General features: G+C 43.3%; 1 protein-coding gene across 1 annotated transcript in view; it reads left to right on the top strand.

The window, feature by feature from the left end:
- The window catches only part of gcn1 (GCN1 activator of EIF2AK4), a 30589-nt gene that overhangs the window by 4964 nt on the left and 11033 nt on the right, over window positions 1–14592 (top strand). The window contains exons 7-36 of the mRNA XM_084946190.1: window positions 93–227; window positions 311–488; window positions 594–668; window positions 776–904; window positions 984–1034; window positions 1123–1221; window positions 1337–1510; window positions 1598–1750; window positions 2752–2844; window positions 2939–3014; window positions 3868–4027; window positions 4127–4316; window positions 4425–4543; window positions 4892–5070; window positions 5166–5259; window positions 5345–5458; window positions 5545–5743; window positions 5831–5983; window positions 6825–7006; window positions 8869–8949; window positions 9117–9260; window positions 9616–9740; window positions 10001–10190; window positions 10310–10380; window positions 10558–10723; window positions 10816–11010; window positions 11105–11351; window positions 11468–11589; window positions 11685–11799; window positions 12084–12263. Of these exons, the coding sequence (XP_084802316.1) occupies window positions 93–227; window positions 311–488; window positions 594–668; window positions 776–904; window positions 984–1034; window positions 1123–1221; window positions 1337–1510; window positions 1598–1750; window positions 2752–2844; window positions 2939–3014; window positions 3868–4027; window positions 4127–4316; window positions 4425–4543; window positions 4892–5070; window positions 5166–5259; window positions 5345–5458; window positions 5545–5743; window positions 5831–5983; window positions 6825–7006; window positions 8869–8949; window positions 9117–9260; window positions 9616–9740; window positions 10001–10190; window positions 10310–10380; window positions 10558–10723; window positions 10816–11010; window positions 11105–11351; window positions 11468–11589; window positions 11685–11799; window positions 12084–12263 (4189 nt within the window). The remainder of the gene's footprint in view (window positions 1–92; window positions 228–310; window positions 489–593; window positions 669–775; window positions 905–983; window positions 1035–1122; window positions 1222–1336; window positions 1511–1597; window positions 1751–2751; window positions 2845–2938; window positions 3015–3867; window positions 4028–4126; window positions 4317–4424; window positions 4544–4891; window positions 5071–5165; window positions 5260–5344; window positions 5459–5544; window positions 5744–5830; window positions 5984–6824; window positions 7007–8868; window positions 8950–9116; window positions 9261–9615; window positions 9741–10000; window positions 10191–10309; window positions 10381–10557; window positions 10724–10815; window positions 11011–11104; window positions 11352–11467; window positions 11590–11684; window positions 11800–12083; window positions 12264–14592) is intronic.

Below are 14592 nucleotides of genomic sequence, written 5' to 3'. Positions count from 1 at the left end.
ACTGGCTGCAGAAACTTTAACTGCTTTAGGTTTAGCCATCTAGCCATTTGATGATTCACACAGGTTTTCTAACAGTCATTTCTCTTTACCAGAACCCGGGGATGGTCAATCAGTACATCAGCACCCTGTTGACTCTGGAGCAGAGCCCCACGACTCTGGCTTTGCTGGGGGTGTGTTTTGACTTCTGCTCTGCTCAAAAGGACAACGCTACTATAGAGAAACACAAGGTGAGTTTTTATTTATTTTCCATTTTTAGCAGTTCTTTCTGATATCTCTTTGTACCCTGATGTTCTTTGTGTGCTTCTTTCAGAGCGCGCTGCTGGACCTGTACGTGAAATCGGTCCTCATGAGCAAGACGAAACCACAGCAGCACATTCTGGACAAAAGTGCTTCATTACTGCGTCACGTGTCTCATCCTGAGTTTAAGGAGACGCTGCTCCCTACCCTGCAGAAGACGATGCTCCGCAGCCCGGAGAACGCCATGCAGAGTGAGCTGCCTTTAGCTTTTGGTCATAGTGTTTAATCCTCACCTGTCTGAGGCTCATGCGGCAAATGGGGAAAAAAAACAAACAAACTCTTTGATGTCATTGCAGCCGTTTCCTGTCTGCTGTCTGCTGTAACGCTCGACCTCAGTCAGTATGCCATGGATATTGGAAAGGCACTCGCAAGTAAGGCTTCGGCTGGTGCTCTTTATTTCTTGAGCAACATGATTTTAAACCACACACTCAGCCTGTGTGATGCTATGCTTTAGGTATCGTTGTGCTTTGTGTTGCAGGTCAGCTGAAAGCTAATAATGCCCAGCTGATGGAGGGAGCAGTCCAGGCCGTGCAGAACTTGGCCCAGCAGTGCAGCGACCCCACAGCTGTGCAGGATGTCGTCACACATCTCTTCAAAATCCTCGGAGGTGAACTAACTATTTCCCAAATAATGAAGATTTTTATGTTTGGGTTTGTTGAGCTGAAGCAGCATTGTTGTGGTTGCAGGTTCTGAAGGAAAGCTCACAGTTGTTGCCCAAAAGATGAGTGTGTTGTCAGGTATGCAGGCTTTCAAACACTTTGTATTTATGAGCTTGGCTGTTTAACATGAGAAAAGAAAGGCAAGCATTTGCTCTAAATGTTGTAGGGATTGCCAGCTGCAGCCATCATACCGTGTCAGGAGCCTCCAACCAGACTCTGAGCTCTGCAGTCACTGTGATGTTCATCCCCTATTTACAGCAGGAAGGTAACGCTCATCTTCCTCACCTTCCTCTCTTGGTCCTGTGTCTCTGTGAGCTCAAAATCCAGGGTTACTCTAAACTTGTTGCACATTAATTCTGACTTCTCCTTCTTTTGTTTAGTCCATGAGGGCACCTTGGTGCACGCAGTGTCTGTGCTCTCCCAGTGGAGCAACCGCCTCACGGTGGAAGTTCCCGTCGCTCTGCTGGATTGGTTCAAGAAGGCGTTCACCCTGAAGACCTCCACCTCTCTGGTTCGGCATGCCTACCTTCAAGCCATGCTGGGGGCCTTCAAAGGTCAGTGAGACGCAAGGAGACATTATGCTGCATCACACGTGTGCAGCTGGCTTAAAGGAAGTCAAACCTTATTTGTCTGTTGTCCAGGTGACACTCTGGCCCAAGCCTCAGACCTCATACCGTTGCTGCTCCAGACAATTGAGAAAGCTGCAGCGCAGAACTCCCAGCATGCTCTGCTTGCGGAAGGCGTGGCGGCGTCTGTTCTCTTGAGTCGATTGGCTCTGCTGGAGACACAAACAGGTGAGGCTTTTGTTCCAGCTAGGGCTGCTCGATTATGGCAAAAATGATAATCACGATTATTTTCACTGAAATTGAGATCTCGATTATTTGACGATATTTATTTAACAATAACAATGTGTTGAATAATGACTTTAAAGAATAATATAAAATAGTGTGCAAATACTGATAACAGTGCAAATGTTTGCAATATAAAAAATAAATGAAAAATGTAAACATCTATGTTTAGTGAACTTTGCAGTGTTGCTCTGTGGTGCAGCTACGACACTGTAGCAAAGTTTACACACTATGTCTACTTGAGCCACGTCTGACTCCGCGAACCCATAATGTTTCCACACCACTGAAGTTTTTTTTACCTCTCTTTTCAACCAACAGCAGTCACTTTCCTCTCCAAATAACTTCTGCCTAGCTTTCCGAGCTTCCCTCGGGTCCTCTTAATCAGCGGTCCCCAACCCCCGGGCCTCGGACCGGTACCGGTCCGTGAGTCGTTTGGTACCGGGCCGCGTGAGTTGAGGCTCAGGTGTGAAATGTATAGTTTTCAGGGTTTTTATCGGTTTTCAGCGTTATTTTTTTATCGTTTACTCGGTTTTCCTTGGTCTTTTCACGTGTGTTATGAATAAATTTTCTTTTTTTCGGTACCGGTACTAGTTTTATTTTGTTGTATTTATCCGCGACACCTTAAAGGCCGGTCCATGAAAATATTGTCGGGCATAAACCGGTCCGTGGAGCAAAAAAGGTTGGGGACCGCTGCTCTTAATTGTTGTGACACGTGTTCGATATGCAGAGAGGTGCGCTCGATTTGCCACACGGAGCAGCGCGAGAGTAAAGCACGAGGGAGGGGCTAATAATCGGCTCAGTCATTTTTAATGATCGTTGAAAGCCCAGATCGTAATCGAGATTAAAATTCAATTAATTGAGCAGCCCTAGTTCCAGCTGTGGCTTTTTGTCACTTATAGAGCCTCTAAGAGAATATGAAGTGACAGAGGCTGTTTTTGTCCCTGCAGAGACCAAATTCACCAGCTTTTGGAATCTGATCTTGGATGAGAAGAAGCCGTTATTCACTACAGAGAAGTTCCTCTCCCAGGGCAGTGAAGAAAGTAAGAGCATTTTAAAAATGCTGTTATATAGTTTTACATTGCTTATGAGTGATTTAAAAAAATGTCTCATTTCTGTTTTGCACTCTGTCTCTAGCTCTGCTCACAGTGCTGCAGCTCTGTGAACGGCTGTTTTTAGATCATGCCCACAGACTGAACAGCAGCAAAACACAGTGAGTCTAACCTCAGTGTTCATTCACAGCAGAAACACTTAGATATCAAAATACTGTCCTCACACATCGTGTGCCCTTTTTGTTATTTCTAACAAGGTGAAGGTGAGAGCCTTTCTTATGTCTCTTCTTTATGGCTGATACAGATTCTTTGAAAAGACTGAATAAAGGCTTTTGATGATAGCACTTATTGACAGCATACCAGTATCTGCTGTCAGTGCCTACATCAGCTGACTGATATCAGCCCAGTTATAGCCAGAAACATATGTTAACTTTAACCTGAGATGGTACTTTTTTTAGTGGGCAGTGAAATGGGGTTTAAAAATGTAGTGCACAACAAGGACCTTACACAACTTGCTTATGCTATTTTACATATTCCCATGGTATTAATACTGTTGGGGCAGTGCTTTTACTGTATGAAGGAGCCTAAATGCAAGAAATTGTTGTGTGAAAAAGTCTTCACATGCGATGCTTGATCCCTGTAGTTTGTTTTGCTTGTTGTTATTTATTCCCCTTAGGCTAGTAACAAGTCTTAATAAGAAAAAAACTGTTTTAAATCTTTTCATCACACCATGTTTTAACATGTAAGCAGTAAAAAAGTGGAAACAACAGAAAAACATCAGTCTGTCATTTAGATACAGGTCTGGAAGGCAATATTGGCCCATGGCAGTGTTTGGTTGGAATATAGATACAACCACAATTCCAAAAGAGTTGTTGAAGTAAACAGGACAAAACCCAGACTTGCTGACTTGCTGAAATTAAAAGTCACCTAGTGTTGTTTTTGTGCAGGAAGCACGCAGTCTGCCTTTTATCCCGTTTTGCTTTAATGACATTTGCCCTTTTGTGCGCTCTGTAGGATGTATCATCAGGCCACGGTTGCGGCTCTGTTGTCTCGAAGCTGGCGTGTGAGGAAGAGAGCACAGCAGACAATCAGGAAGCTTCTCTCCTCTTTGGGAGGATCCAGTCTTGCTCATGGCCTTCTTGGGGAACTGCGGGTGGTCATCAACAAACACAAAGTACAGAATCACTTATCATTTCCAGCTGCTGCAGGGCTGGATGCTAACTCTTTCTATTCACTTTATTTTTATCTTACTGACACTACTGTAAACTTTCAGGTTTTACCCCAGGACAGCGTGGTGTCAGAGTCCGGAGAGCTGACTGAGCTGGGTCGCAGCTATGTGCCCCCTCGCGTCCTGTTGGACGCACTGTGTGTTGTTTGCTCCTCTGCCAGCCAGTGGGGCGATCCTGCTGAAGCAGAGAGTTTGGCTATGGAGACCCTGATAGTTTCTCATCATCCATCTATAGGTACATGGTTTTCACTGTTTGATAACCCCAAGGTTTGTTGCTATAGTGCTTTGGTGGTGGTAGCAGCATCTGAAATGTTTCACTCACGTTTATCTTTTTCAATGGAAGCTCGCCGTGGCCTCTGGCCTGTTCTCCTCTCCTCCATGAACTTGAAAGCTGAAGAGTTCATAGAAAACAACCTGGAGGCTATTCTCCCACAGCTGCTCAAAGTCGATGCCGACAACCAGGTTTGACAATCGTACAGCTTCATTTCTTGTATTCCACATTTGTTTATACAGATTCATGTAGAAAATGGTGAAAAAACAGAATGAAACAGCTTCATGTAGCATCTAGATCCAGGAAAGGAGACGTGTTCAGAAGATGATAACAAACATGCACCTCTTTACATTTGCTCTCCAGCTAAAAAGCAGCATTTCTTTTTTTTTTTATTTCATCTTAAATTAAAGAACAGTTTTTCTTACTGTTCACTAAACTCGTACACTTGCAGACTTTCTGTTTGTATCTTAAGTGATGAATAAGTTCTTGGATTATTTAGTGATTTTATTTATGTATTTATTTTCTTCCTTTCTCCTCAGGCGGTCAGAAATGCAGTGGGCTCCCTTTCACGCCTCTCCCCAAACAAGCTGTTGCCGCGGGTGATCAGTCACATCACTGAAGGGCTTTCCAAACCGGCACTGCTTCAGGTCACCAGGGAGGAGTATGCCATCATGTTGACACCCGAGGGAGAACTGTATGACAAGAGTATCATCCAGAGGTAAATGCACAGTTTCACTCACCTGCAGCTGAACTCAGAGCTCCGTCTGTGGGACATTTATTCACTCCTGTCTCCCCTATGTTAACCTGCTGCAGTGCCCAGAAGGAAAACACTAAGAAAGTAAACATGAAGCGAGAGAACAAGGCGTACTCATACAAGGAACAGATCATTGAACTGGAGTTACAGGAGGTAGATTAATTATTGTTTTTTATTTTTTAAGGACCTTAATGTTTGATACTATTTGAATGTGTTAATTTCCTTTTTGATGTGACAGGAGCTCAAGAAGAAGAAAGGTATCAAAGAGGAGATCCAGCTAACTACCAAACAGAAGGAAATGATGCAAATCCAGCTGGAAAAAGAGTCTGCTACTCGCAAAAGACTCCAAGAGGTAAGGAGCTCTAAAGTCTGTCCACTAAATCAGGTCATTAAAACAGAGTGCCCCCAGTGTGACATTTTAAAATTCCCTGTTTGCAGCTGGATGGAGAGCTGCAGAGTGTGGTGGGTCTCCTGGAAGCCACTCTGATAGAGAGACCTGCTCAGATCACCAGGGAGCTCCCTGCTGTCCTCCAGGTCCTAATGCCCCTGCTGCATTCCCCCCTGGCTGCTCCAAGCATCCAGCAGGTCTTCTTGGATATTGGAGTGTGCCTCATGCCCAAGAGCCTTCAACATCTGGGTACAAAGTCTGTCTTGGTGTAGTTTTAAAACACTGTTTCTGGCATCTCAGTTTAAAATCACTTTTGTTTTTCTTTCCCCCATCCAGCTGTCCTTGTGGGTCATGTGACTTTACGGTTACTGAAGCCTGAGTGTGATCTGGATAAGGCCTGGGAACAAGAGGACCTGGCTACAGCTGCTCACCGCACCGTGATGCTGCTGCACAACCACACCGTCCCACAGAGAGAGGGCAAGACTGCCGGTGAGTACATGTGGTTCACAAAATGAAATGAATGTGAGTCAATAAATCTGAAAGGCTTGAACCAACACCACACTGATGATTAAAAACATTAAAAGATGAGAATAAAATCTAAAGAACACAAACTAAAGCGCGGCTCACTGTGACCACAGTATAACTGCTGAATGTGATGAATATTAAATTGGTTTCAGTTTCATATTTTTTCCCCCAAAATATGAAAATAATTCAGATGAAAACTCAAGTAAAGGAGACAGGTTTATAATAGACATTTCTCTGTGCAGAAAATACAGACCTAAAAAGTATGTAAAAGATGGTCATACCTTATGGGTCTGAAAACCTGAATTCTTTCAAACGTCCAGCAGAGGGCGCCTGCTCTAGTTTAAAAACAAAAAAGTCCCAGTCTTAAAAAGTCTAAGATGAGCTGATCTCTGTAAATACTTTACTGATGAGTTTGTGCCGTTTAACGGTAATTTTAATCCTTCTTGAAAACAGTGATGTTCATTTAGGTTTGGTCAGTACTCTTGACTATCAACAGACATCAATGACCCAAAAAATATATTCAGGCCTTGTAGTGAACAAGGCTGTTAAGTATAAATTACCCTAATAGCATACATGTGTAAATAATTTTAAATTATAAGGTACTAAAAATAATTATCCGGGCACATAAAGCAGTCACATGAGATTCTGAGGAACATAAAAATGATAGAAAACAAACTGTTAAAAAAACCCAGAATTGAGCGTTACCTTGGCCTGTGTGTTGGGCGGCAACAAGCAAGCGTCGTTCAGGAGAGGGATGACCTTCTCTTCCTTTCCTTTCAATATGTATTTTTTATTTTTTCCTCAGATGCGGCGCCTCTATCTGCTCCTGCCTTTTCCTTCTGCTTCCCTCTCCTCAACGCTACACTCAGGGAGTCTTCAGACAGCACCGAGGAGACGGAGAACACCATGATGAGAGCACTGCAGGTCATCAATGAACACTCTCAGCTTCGGGCTGACACCAACAGTGATGACGTTGCCATAGATGAGGTACAGACGAATTGCTTTATTCCATTTTCTGTGTGGTGGCTGTTATCTGCACAGAGCGAGGTCTAAACAAGTTGGGAGTCTGTGTGAAGTGTAAATAAAAAGAGAATGCAATCATATGCAGAAACCCATATTTTATTCATATAGTGCACATAAAAACATATCAAACATTTAAGAGGAGAAAATATTCAACTTCAAGGAAGATATTGGCTCATTTTGGTATTTAATGGCAGCAACTCGTGTCGTGAAAGTTGGCACAGGGTAGAGTTCCCTGTTCTTTTAATAACAGTCTGTAAACATCTGGGGACTGAGGAAACCAGGTGCTGGACGTTTGGGAGATGAATGTTGTCTCACTCTCGCCTCGTAAAGGATTCTAGCTACTTAACAGTCGCCATACTTCTTTGTGGTGTTTCATGTTACATGACGCACTGAAATGTTTTCAGTTGGTGAAAGGTCTGAACTGCACGCAGGTCGGTGAACTCTTCTATTATGAAGTCATGCTGTTGTAATAGATGCAGGATGAGATTTAGCAGCGTCTTGTTGGCCTTTCCTGAAATAGATCCTGTCTGCATGGGAGCACACGATGCTCCAAAATCTGGATATGCCTTTCAGCATTGTGCCTGGTTCCAGATGTACAGTCTGACATTTCTATAAACACCAATGCACCCCTATACAATCAGGATGTTGGCTTCAAGGCTGATGGCTAGCCGGATGATCCCTCTCCTCTTTAATCCAGAGGACGCAGCGTCACTGTTTTCCAAAGAGAATTTCCGATTTAATTCATCTGACCACAGAACAGTTTTCCACTTTACCTCAGTCCATGTTAAATGAGTTTATGCCCAGAGAAAGATGGCAGCATTTCTAGATCAGGTTCACATAGAGCTTCTTTACATGATCGAGCTTTAACCTGCTTTTGTGAATGGCACAGTGAACTGTGGTCATAAAGAACAGTTTCTGAAGTGTTCCTGAGTCACGACAGAATCGTGTCTGCTTTTTAATTCAGTGCAGCCCGAGGGCCCAGAGATCATGTGGTATCCACTATTGATTTTTCCACCTTGTTCCCGTTTCAAGTTAACCTGATTAGCTGTCAAAAGTTCTTCTAGTCCAGTTTTTTAGTACCACCATCTTTTTAATTTTTTTTTATAAATTTTTTGTTTTTTTCCTGTCCCAACATTTTTGGTCATTTGTTGCCACCATCAATTTCAGAGTAAGCTGAAATGTATTTTGAGAAATGGTAAATGTTTCAGTTTAAGATGTTTTCTATGTTCTATAGAAACCACAATAAATCTAAGTTTATGAGATTTGTAAATCTTTGGGTTCCTTTTTTTTTTTTTTTTTTAAATTACGCTTCACATACCATCCCCCTTTTTTCTTGGCCTGGATCTGTTTATTTTATTTTACTGTGAAATTTTTTATATGCAAATATTTGTCTTAACATACAGTGCTGTGCAAAAGTCTTGAGCCACCCTCATTTCTTTAAATATAACATCGTTTCTAAAGATACAATTTAAAATCATTTGTTTACTCTGTGTAAACACAACACAGGTTTATTCTTTGAGTTAGGGCCTTTGTTGTTTGCATGATTCATATATCAGTGTTAAGTAACTTAACAACATTTTTACCCTTGACCTTCCTTTAAAAATGCTCAGCTACAAGTGCTGGACTGAAAGTGAAAAAACAGCCAGTGTCCAAAGAAAGGCCTTCAGAAAGTCTGGAGAATTATTGCCCAAGAGCACTTTAAAAATGACAAAGTCTGGCTCTTTGTAGTGTAAATAAAATGAAGAGTGGCTCTAGACTTGCCCGATATAGAGTACATTTCCAAACACTGCATAGTATCATTTCTTTGTGTTGTTTTCTTGTCATAGAACGGCCCAGAGCTGCTTCCACGTGTCAGCATGTTGTTGCTGCTGACCAGAGTCATTTCCACCGCAGCACCGAGGCTCCAGGTAAATGCCAGAGTTTAGAGTTTGTGTATCCAAACATTTGGACCCTTTCTAATTCTTCAGTGGGACATCAAGTCATTTTGTATGTTACCTTTTAGGTCTTGTTTTACTCTGCTCCAGAATTATTGCGTAGCTCCACAATGTGACACTTTGCACACTTTGTGTTTCAGGTGTTGGCGTCTCAGTGCCTGACGGCTCTGTGTGCCAGTGCTGGAGGAGAAGAGGGCTGCACTGTAGCAGAGCAGCCAGAGATCGATGTCTTACTCAACGCCCTGCTTTCACCCTGCTTCTCAGTCCGTGACGCCGCCCTCAGGGTGAGCCTGGGATCACTTCATTTTGATATTTGCTGAAGTGTCTCTGTGTCTCTCTGTCTTGCATTTCACTGGCCGTGGTTTTCAGAAGTGTTTGCATTACAGAACAGTTCAGAGCCTTTGTCCCTGACTGCCACAGATTTCTCTGAATTAACTTAGTCTTTTAATAAATTAATGAAGTTAATTTAATTGTTCAGCTGTATTCCTGAAAGCCTTGGCCTCTCTGGGTTGCTCTTTTTATACACACTCATGTAATTAACCTGGTTTTAAGAGATTCCGCCAGATGTTTTTCAGTCTTTCAGTGCCTCGTCCTAACTTTTTTGAAGCATTTTCAACGGTTCGTCCTGTTTGTTTTCAGGGGCTGTTGGAGATGGAGTTTGCCCTGCCTACAGACTGCACAGACGCCAGCGGGATGAGTTTGCTGCGCAGGCTTTGGGTTGCCAGATTCGATGTTGAGGAGGAAGGTCAAGCCTTGGCTGAAAAGTATGTAACACACGTTCCTAACTTCTTGCAAACAGTCACTGACTGAAAATGTTTGACTTTTGTTCTTCAGCCTGTTTATTCGTTCATGTTTCATTCAGTCCCATGTTGACACCATTCTGCAATAACATTGTTTGATAATTTACATTTTAACCATTCTGGTTTTTATATTCGAGTCAAAACATGATGAAAATGTTTGATTTGTGCTGTGGAGAAACAATGTTGTAAATTGGCCAGTTCCCCTGTTTGTTCCTCCTGCTCAGGCTCTGGGAGTCTCTGGGTCTGGAGTTGGTCCCTGAGATCTGCTCACTGCTGATCGGGGACGTCACTCACCACGAGGAAGCCATCCGCTCTGCAGCAGCTGACGCTCTGTCGAGTGCTGTGTCCCAGTACAGAGACCAGTCTGCCACGGTGCTCTGCCAGCTCACTGAGCTCTACCATCAAAAACTTTATGTAAGAACATGTCCCACCCACCAATTTACATAGATTTTTATTGCTGTAAGAATTTTACCCCCAGTAACAATATAAGTTTGTTTTGATCGGTTCTTTCTTCTCTTTTTTTCCTTCTAAAGAGACCACCGCCTGTGCTGGATGCACTGGGCAGAGTCATCTCTGAAGCCCCACCTGACCAGTGGGAGGCCAGGTAATTAAATCTGGGTCTGATGGAATTTAAGGAAAGAAAAAAAGCTCTGAGTGCCACACAGTTCTGTATTACCCAAATGTAAATGACGGGAAAACATCAGGACTTAAGAAGTGTTCCTAAAGACTGTGGTTGAATGCAGTGTTGTTCTTGTGCACTGATTATGTTTTTTATTCTCAGGTGTGGCATTGCTCTGGCTCTGAACAAGCTCTCTCAGTACCTGGATGAATCTCAGGTCACCCCTCTCTTCCTTTTCTTCGTTCCCGATGCTCTGAACGATCGCCACACTGATGTGCGGCGCTGCATGCTGGACGCCGCCCTTTCAGCGCTCAACACACACGGCAAGGTAACGCTCAGTTCTATTTTTCTAGACGTTGTTTTCAGACAGCTATCATTTCTGTATTCCTCGACATCTCATGCACCTTCCTTATGTGTCAGGATAACGTGAGCTCCCTGCTGCCAGTGTTTGAGGAGTTCTTGAAGAACGCCCCGCAGGATGCCAGCTACGACTCTGTGCGTCAGAGCGTGGTTATTCTCATGGGTTCCTTGGCCAAACATTTGGACAAAAATGACCCCAAAGTCAAACCCATTGTGGCCAAGCTTATTACCGCACTCTCTACACCATCACAGCAGGTAAAGGCCTACTTTGGCTCCTTTTCTACCCACTCAACTTGTACTACTCCGATTTTCACAACGTCATCTTGTGTGGTATGTCATCCTTCACCAGGTCCAGGAGTCTGTTGCCAGCTGTTTGCCTCCTTTGGTCCCCGCCATCAAAGAGGATGCTGCAGGGATTGTTAAAAACCTGCTTCAGCTGCTGCTTGAGAGCGACAAATATGCAGAGAGGAAGGGTGCAGCATACGGGCTAGCTGGACTGGTCAAAGGACTCGGGATCCTGGCGCTTAAACAGCAGGACATCATGACCACACTTACTGAGGCCATCCAGGATAAGAAAAACTTCAGACGCAGGGAAGGTCAGCAAGAATTCATGAGTCACTGAACTGTCTGGTTTTGATTCATCCTCTTTATACCAGATGCCACCATTATTAGCACAGCTCAGAGTATCCGGTTTATTTTTGGTTTGTTGCAGGGGCACTGTTTGCCTTTGAGATGCTGTGTAATATGTTGGGAAAACTGTTTGAGCCCTACGTGGTCCATGTGCTGCCACACCTCCTGCTCTGTTTTGGAGACGGGAACCAGTATGTTAGAGAGGTGAGCAGGCAGGTCGTGTTGTTGTCTAAATATTAGTTGTTGGAGGCTTTTCCTCAAGTGGGACATTTTACCACCCCTCTTGCTTGTCCTCCCAGGCTGCAGATGACTGTGCCAAGGCTGTGATGAGGAACCTGAGTGCCCATGGGGTGAAGCTGGTCCTGCCCTCCCTGCTGGTGGCCCTGGAGGAGGAGTCTTGGAGGACAAAAGCAGGTAAAGCGCATCTTCAGTCAAAGGGTGTCACAGCAGGTCTTGAATATAGTGATGTATTTAGACTGGGCTCTAGTTTTTTTTTTAGCGCACACACACACACACACACACACACACACACACACACACACACACACACACACACACACACACGTAACTAGAGAACAGTAGTTACACGTGTGGTTTTCAGCTGTTGTAACAGCACTGAAGAGTTCATAAATGGGTAATAATCAGTCTCAGTCAGATGACTACTCCAATCCCGTCGCTCAGCCCTCTTGTTCCTGCAGGTTCTGTGGAGTTATTGGGTGCCATGGCTTACTGTGCACCCAAGCAGCTGTCCTCCTGCCTGCCCAGCATTGTGCCCAAGCTGACGGAGGTGCTGACTGACTCCCATGTGAAGGTGCAGAAGGCCGGCCAGCAGGCCCTCCGACAAATTGGCTCAGTCATCCGCAACCCAGAGATCCTGGGTAAGTGATTCAGTGTCTTGAGGCACAGCTGCCAATGCAGAAGGCTTGTTGCTCATAGGCAGTCATAAAATATGGACCCAAAGAGGATTAAGAAACAGAAAATCTGAATATTTCCTTTGTCTTCATTCAGAAGCTACTGTTTCAGGTAGTGTCGATGAAGAGCAAATAAAATGAGAGCTATACTCTGCTGCAATGAGTTTAATCCTTTTTTTAACACAGGAATGCATTCCTAATTTGAATATACTTTTTAGAGTGGAAATATTGCACTTTCCCTTATTTTGTCATGTATACTTTCCAACAGTGAATGCTAAGCTTTAACATGCTCAAAGTTTCAAATGAGGTCAGTGTACAGCTAATCTCCGTGAGCCAAAACTTCAGCCCAAAGCATGAAAAGCTCAGCTTCAGACAGTCCTTTTGAACTCTTTGCGTGATAATAATGAGAACAGATATCCTTAATCTCAGAGCACTGAAGCCCACCCACCTGTTAAAATCTGCAGTTTGCAAGTAGAAAAAAATCATCTGAGGGGCTGCACCAAATACAGTCTAACAATAAAAACAGAATGTAAATAACCATAATTGGCTCACTCTAAAATATTTAGCCAAAAAGGTTTGTTTTGTTCTGAGTGACTGGAACAAATCATCTCAACAATGTCTAGTACATCTAGTACAACATCTTATGATATGACGAGTTGCATATTAATTTAATTCAGTTTTATTTATACAGCGCCACATCACAACAACAGTCGCCTCAAGGCGCTTTATTTTGTAAGGTAGACCCTACAATAATACATACAGAGAAAAATCCAACGACCTTAAGCATGCAGTTATTCACCCCTTACTTAAGAAGCCAGGCTCAGATATTTCAGTAATGTCAAACTTTAGACCCATCTCTAAACTTCCTTTTCTGAGTAAGATCTTGGAAAAGGTTGTTCACACTCAGCTGATGGATTATCTAAACAACTCTCAAATGTTTGAAGTTTTTCATTCCGGCTTTAAGCCGTTTCATAGCACAGAGACAGCTCTCATAAAGGTTATGAACGATATTCTGGTAGCGACGGACTGTGGTAAACATATAGTGCTTATACTACTAGATATGACTGCTGCATTTGACACAGTGGATCACGACCTGCTGATCTCTCGATTACAGCATTGTGTGGGCATTTCTGGCTTGGCACTCCTGTGGATAAAATCATATCTCTCAAACAGGAGCTTCTGTGTTACGTTGGGCTCGTCATCGTCCTCTGTGGCCCCTCTGCCATGGGGTGTACCACAGGGATCTATTCTTGGGCCATTACTGTTTACATTGTATCTCCTGCCGCTGGGTGCGATCTTTCGTAAACACAAAGTTTCATTTCATCTATATGCTGATGACTGCCAGCTTTATTTTCCTTTCAGTCATTCTGATAGCTCCCCAATTAGACTCCTGCTTGATTGCCTTAGTGATAAGTCATGGAGGGCTCAAAACTTTTTGAACGTAAAACTGTTCGGCCCGAATCGTTCCTCTGATATCCCTGATGTTGACCTTGCTGCTCTGACCCCTCACCTGAAGAGCTCGATTACCAATCTTGGGTTAAAAATCGACTCTGCACTTACCTTTGATGGCCACATGAATGGGGTGGTGAAATCGTCATTCTATCAACTTAGGCGTCTGTCGAAGGTTAAACCTTTTCTTTCAAGGCGTGACTTGGAGACTGTTATCCACGCTTTTATAACCTCACGCTTGGATTATTGCAACTCCCTTTTAATAGGGGTTGGACTGGGCACTCTGACACGCCTGCAACTAGTACAGAATGCTGCGGCACGGTTTTTATCTGGTAAAAGGAAATTTGAGCACATTACTCCGGTTCTGGCCTCCCTGCACTGGCTTCCAATTGAATTTAGGATTCATTTTAAAGTTCTTTTATTGGTTTTTAAATCTTTAAATGGTCTGGCACCTGCATATTTGTCTGATTTGCTGAAGCCCTATGTCTCCACTCGTTCGCTCCGGTCAGCTGAGCAGCTGTTGCTCTCAGTCCCCAAATCACGGCTGAAACTGAGAGGAGACCGAGCGTTCTCTATCGTGGCTCCTAAGCTTTGGAATAATCTTCCTCTTCACATTAGGCAATCGACATCAGTGCTGGTTTTTAAATCCAGATTGAAAACGCATTTTTATTCACTGGCTTTTGACTCAGTGGTTGACTGACTTTAATTTACTTATATTTTATTGTTTTCGCTATGTTTATTATTTTATCGTATTTATTATTCTTATGGAATCTATTATATTTCTATTGTTCAGCACTTTGGTCAGCCTTGTGTGTTTTTAAAGTGCTATATAAATAAACGATGATGA

Source organism: Perissodus microlepis, chromosome 12 (assembly GCF_051167445.1).
Source record: "Perissodus microlepis isolate ML-2025 ecotype Zambia chromosome 12, ASM5116744v1, whole genome shotgun sequence".
Classification (NCBI taxonomy): Eukaryota; Metazoa; Chordata; class Actinopteri; order Cichliformes; family Cichlidae; genus Perissodus; species Perissodus microlepis.
The sequence above is the reverse complement of the archived record's forward strand: the minus strand, read 5'-3'. Positions and strand labels throughout refer to the sequence as shown.